Raw genomic sequence first — 5,380 nt, 5'->3', positions numbered from 1 at the left:
TCCAATGTGGCCAGTGCAGAGTTCCAGGACTCGCCAAAACTCGGCAAGTCACGGGTCGAGTCACCCTCGGCGAGTCCTGGGTGGCTCGAACCCGGACTCGGCGAGTTTTGGCCGAGTCCTGGCGAGTCCTGGAACTCGGTGACTCGGCTCGGACCCGGCGAGTCCCGAGCCCAAAACTCGGCCGGCGTAAACAGCCGAAAAAAGCAAAAAAAAAACATTTAAAAAATGGTTTTGCTTGCTTTTTTTTTCATTTATATTTTTAGCTTAGTTGTAAAAGGCATCTCATTTCATTCTATTGAAAAAATAGGAGGAGAAGAGTGAGTTGTGAGGAAAAAGAAGAGAGCATAGTAGGGCAACCAGCAAGGAGGAGGAGTAGAATTTCTTCAACAAATCACATTGGAGCAGTGTAATACTTGCATTTGGTGCATCAAAAGCTTGTTAGAGAGGATTGGAAAGAGGTTGCATTTCATTTCAACCTTCTTATAAGAGGTAAGATTTATATTTTTTGGTTTTTTTGGTCTTTTATAAGCAAAATTTACATTTTTTTTGTTTTCTTAAAACTTAAAGAAATCAGCAAACCCTACAATGTACATTTTTTTTGTTTAAAAATGTACATTGTAGGGTTTGCTGATTTTTTTATGTTTTGAAATGAAAAAACAATCTACATGGTAGGTTTGCTAATTTCTTTGAAAAAAATGATGCAAATTCTATTACATTGTTTTTTGTATCAAAATCAAAACATTGCTATTATATTTTTTTTTGTATTAATTTATAATTTAACAATGGACAAATATTCATTTTTTTTGTAATTGTGTCTTATTCCAGCAACCTTCAACTTTTGAAAACAATGTCTACTTCCAATCCTCCTCATAGAGCAATCCCGGGTAGAAAAGATCCAGCTTGGAAATATACAGAACCTTTTCCTGGGCAAAAAAAAGGAGAGGCAAAATGTAAATTTTGCAAAACAATCTTTCATGGAGGCATAAATAGATTGAAATACCACCTTGCCGGCATACGTGGCCATGATGCAGAGCCTTGCACAAAAGCACTTCCTGAGGCTATTCGTGAGTGCCAAGTGCTATTAGAAACATTTGAGACTCAAAAAGAAATAAAGAAGAGGCAAAGGGAGGAGTTGGCTCAAGCTAGCATTGGTTGTGTTGGAGAGGCCTCTTCCATGCCTTCATATTGTCCTAGTGGGAGTGCTAGTGCTTCTGTTGCCGGTAGTGTCAGTGCTAGTGGTAGTATCACTGCAACTCCAACCATTGGTCCTAGAGTTCGTAAATCTAAGATGGATTCATATTTTGAGCCACGCACTACTCCTGGTGCCCAACCTTCACTTGAGAGCATGGCTTGGAACAAAGAGGTACACAATAAGGCTAAAGCTGCAATTGGAAGATTTTGGTTTTATTGCAATATTCCATTCTTCGCAGCCAGGTAATTCTTTTTAGTTTTTATTTGATTGTTTTAAGTTTTTAAGTTGTTAATATTCTTAATTTGTTTTGTGACTTTGTGATTGTCTAAGACTCTAATTTTATAATTTTATACTTATCTTATTTAATTTATTTGTGATAGGTCTCCTTATTGGCAAAGCATGGTTGATGCCATTGCTATTTGTGGGGCGGGTTTCAAAGCCCCTTCTGATTCCGAGATAAGTGGCCCAATCTTGATATAACCGGTGGCTGATGTAAAAGCCACATTAGAGGAACATCGAGAGATATGGAAGAAGAAGGGTTGCACCATCATGACCGATGGTTGGACTGATAGGAGAAATCGGACGCTCCTAAATTTTCTTGTTTCTTCTGCAGGTGGTTGAATAACTTGAATTTTATTTAATGATTCTTATTCGTATTTTTTTTTTGAGTTGAGATTTATTGAATGATCATAGATCACCGTTTTTGCTTTGTTTTCAAATTTCAAGTGGCACCATGTTCATTAAGTCCATTGATGCTTCCGCACATTCTAAAAATGCCACTTACCTATGTGAGGTTATAGAGGAGGTCATATATGAAGTGGGCGAGGAGAATGTAGTACAAGTGGTGACCGATAATGCAGCAAATTATGTTGCTGCAAGTAAACTTTTGATGGAGAGGCACCCATCTATATTTTGGTCTCCCTGTGCTGCCCATTGCATTGACCTCATGTTGGAGGACATTGCTAAGATTGCATGGATCAGGACATGTGTAGAGAAGGCAAAAAATATTTGCAAATTTGTATACAATCATGCATGGGTCCTTAACTTAATGAGGCAATACACGGGGCAGAAGGAGTTGGCTCGTCCTGAAATCACTAGATTTGCCACTAACTTCATCACACTGCAATCCTTGATTCGCAGTAAGGCAGCTTTGAGACGTATGCTTGTTGGTGAGGAGTGGACTTCCTCATCCTATGCTACGAGTGCTGCAGGAGTTGATGTTGCAGATTACATTTTTGATGAGCCAGGCTTTTGGACCCCTTGTGCTGAGATCGTGAAGGTAAAATTTTTAAGCATTCTAATCTCTACCTTATGTTTTAAGTTTTAAGTTTTTATTTTTATTCGTATTTTTCTTTTATTTGCTTATTTTCATTTACAATTTCACACTTACATTAACTGATATTACATATTGTTTCACAATATTTGCAGTTCATTGAGCCCTTGGTAGTTCTCCTACGTGTTGCTGACGGGGAGAAGCCCACAATGGGCTACATATACGAGGGCATGGATAGGGCCAAGGAGGGCATCAGATCTGCCTATGAAGGGGATGAGAGTAAGTATCGTCCCATTTGGGATATCATTGACAGGAGATGGCAGACCCAGCTTCACAGGCCCCTTCATGCAGCTGCTTATTACCTCAATCCGGCATTCCATTTCCGCCCTGATTTCAAGGCGGATGAGGAGGTTCTTAGTGGGCTCTACTCAGTGATAGAGCGAATGTCGCCTGGTCATAGCAGCAATATAGTCCAGGAGCTAGAGGCTTTTTCTAATGCTGAAGGGGAGGTCTTCTCTCGTATGCTTTGCAAAGAAAATCGGACAAAAATGCAGCCAGGTAAAATGTATATTTTAAGAAATTAAGAGCATAATTTTAATTATATGTTATTCAATTTGTTATTAATTATTAAATGAGGCTGATTTTGTTTTCCTTTTTCTCATCTCAGATAGGTGGTGGCAGATGTTTGGTCCTAAAACACCAAATCTTCAATAGGTAGCCATTCGTATTTTGAGCCAACCATGTAGTGCTTCCGGTTGTGAGCGCAATTGGAGTATGTTTGAGCACATACACTCCAAGAGGCGCAATAGACTATCTGTGGAGAGGTTGAATGATCTAGTCTTTGTTCATTACAACCTCCGTCTTAGACACAAACAGGTTATGGACCATGACAGCACCCTGATCACGCTAGAGGAGGTTGATCCAGAATCTGAGTGGATCAGTGAGGCTACAGATCCTATGTTTGGTGATGAGGACTTAGATTGGATCGACGAGGTAGATAGAGAGGCTGAGGTTGTAGCCATGGCAGAGGAGGAGGTTAGAGCGCGAGGAGAGCCAGAGCCAGAGCCAGAGCTAGAGCCAGACATAGCTGATGTTTGTGAGGGTAGAATGGAGTCACGGGCAGAGAGTATGGCTGTTGATGCATCCAGGACCTACCTTAGGGTTAGACGCCTTCGTAGGAAGGACCCAGGCTCCTTTGAGCCATAGACTTGTAGTTGTTTTACTTTTGATATATGTGTGGAACTGGAACATTTGAATTTTGATGTCATGGATTTGATATTCCATGAGTTTTGTAATATTTTTACATTTGACACTATTTATATATCTATGGTTATTGGTTGCTATTTCCTTCAGCTACAATTTGCGTTTATACTAATGTGATCGATGTATACTTGTGTATGTGATCAAATTAACTTCTATTTGATGATGTTATTGTGTATTTAAGGTTTGTTTAATAAAGGGTGCATGAAACAAGTTTTAAATCCTTAAAAATCGCTAAATTTCTTGGGTTTTTCACTTTGCCGAGTCCTGCCGAGTCCTAGCCGATCCGAGTCACGAGTCCCGAGTCGAGTCACCCTTGCCGAGTCCGCGCCGAGTCCAAGTCCCGTTTCTTTGGGCCAGTGACTTGGACAAATGGAGATCAATCATTGGATACATATTCATCTTTGCAGGGGCGGCGATCATTTGGGTTTCTAGATTGCAATATTTGGTAGCACTCTCTACTACAAAAGTTGAATGCATTGTTCTCACCGAAGGTGCAAAGATGTTGTGGTTGTAGCGTTTGTTAGCCAAGTTGGGAAGCAAACAAAAAGAGTTTACCTTGTACAGTGACAGCAACAATGCTATACATTTGGCCAAAAATGCAACATTTCACAATAGGATTTAGCACATAGAGCTGAGATACCATTTCATCCAGAGTGTTCTTGAAGAGAGCTCAAGTTGGAAAGATACAGACTAGTTTGAACCCTACTGATGCCTGTACCAAGATTGTTCCCAAAGAGAAGTTGGAGTTCTGCAAAGCTCCTCTTGGTTTGACAAAACTGTGACAATAAGCTTGGAAAGGCAAGTGCATCTCAGAGCTGCAGCATGGTTTGGCCTTCAAGTGGGGCATTGTTGCGTAATATGAAGTTCAACAGTCACATTGATTGTCCCTTCACATTCTTTATTTTATGTTGCCCCAAAAGACTTTCAATATATATTCTGACGATTGATTATTGTAGGTTGTTCTATAAAGAACTTGTATTACTGTTGTTCATCAAATAAAAGAGATTGTACTCGCCTTTCCCATGGATGTAGCCATATTGGTGAACCACGTAACCTCTATGTTATTTTGTTATATGTGTGCTCTATTTTATCTTCAACTGTTTTGTTTAAAATTTTAAATCTGTAATTTTGTATTACTTTATCTGCACTTTATTCTCAACACCAATACATGGAAATATACCCTTCTGCTCATATTCAAAAGTGATCCCATATTTGGAATTCGGACATGTGTGACAATCAAGTCATGACGCTTTAAGTATATACACTTGCCAACAATATGCAACTAGTTAGCCAATGTTGTACTCTTATAGAGTTTATGATCATAAAGAAGACAATTGCATGTATTTCACTTGCTTGGTAAGCTTAATTTTATGTACAATAAAAAATGAACTTGGAAGGCTCACACTTTATAAAAATCAATTTTTAGATACCCAACTTCCTGAGCTGTATTTTGGTGGTTTGCTTGGCTTCTAATCTAGTTGCATTTCAACATTCATCTTTCATAACCATTATAGATCGTTAATGTCATGTAATTGTAGAATTCATTCTTTTTTGGGGCCAAACTTGGGCATAGCTAAAATAGAAATTTTCAGATTGATTTTCAAAATTCTGATCAGTATATTACTAGCTTAAGGACACAATTAAATAAAAAA

At 38.9% G+C, this 5,380-nt stretch overlaps 1 protein-coding gene across 1 annotated transcript; it reads left to right on the top strand.

Moving 5' to 3' along the window:
• The first annotated feature begins 1,925 nt into the window (after positions 1 to 1,925).
• On the top strand, positions 1,926 to 4,004 carry LOC131052148 (uncharacterized). The gene is made up of 3 exons (XM_057986747.2): positions 1,926 to 2,471; positions 2,621 to 3,023; positions 3,133 to 4,004. Exons 1-3 carry the CDS (start codon positions 1,926 to 1,928, stop codon positions 3,177 to 3,179), a joined length of 996 nt encoding a protein of 331 aa, XP_057842730.2. The 3' UTR covers positions 3,180 to 4,004.
• Positions 4,005 to 5,380: the final 1,376 nt, after the last annotated feature.

The sequence above is a fragment of the Cryptomeria japonica genome, chromosome 2, assembly GCF_030272615.1.
Source record: "Cryptomeria japonica chromosome 2, Sugi_1.0, whole genome shotgun sequence".
NCBI classification, from domain to species: domain Eukaryota; kingdom Viridiplantae; phylum Streptophyta; class Pinopsida; order Cupressales; family Cupressaceae; genus Cryptomeria; species Cryptomeria japonica.
The sequence above is the reverse complement of the archived record's forward strand: the minus strand, read 5'-3'. Positions and strand labels throughout refer to the sequence as shown.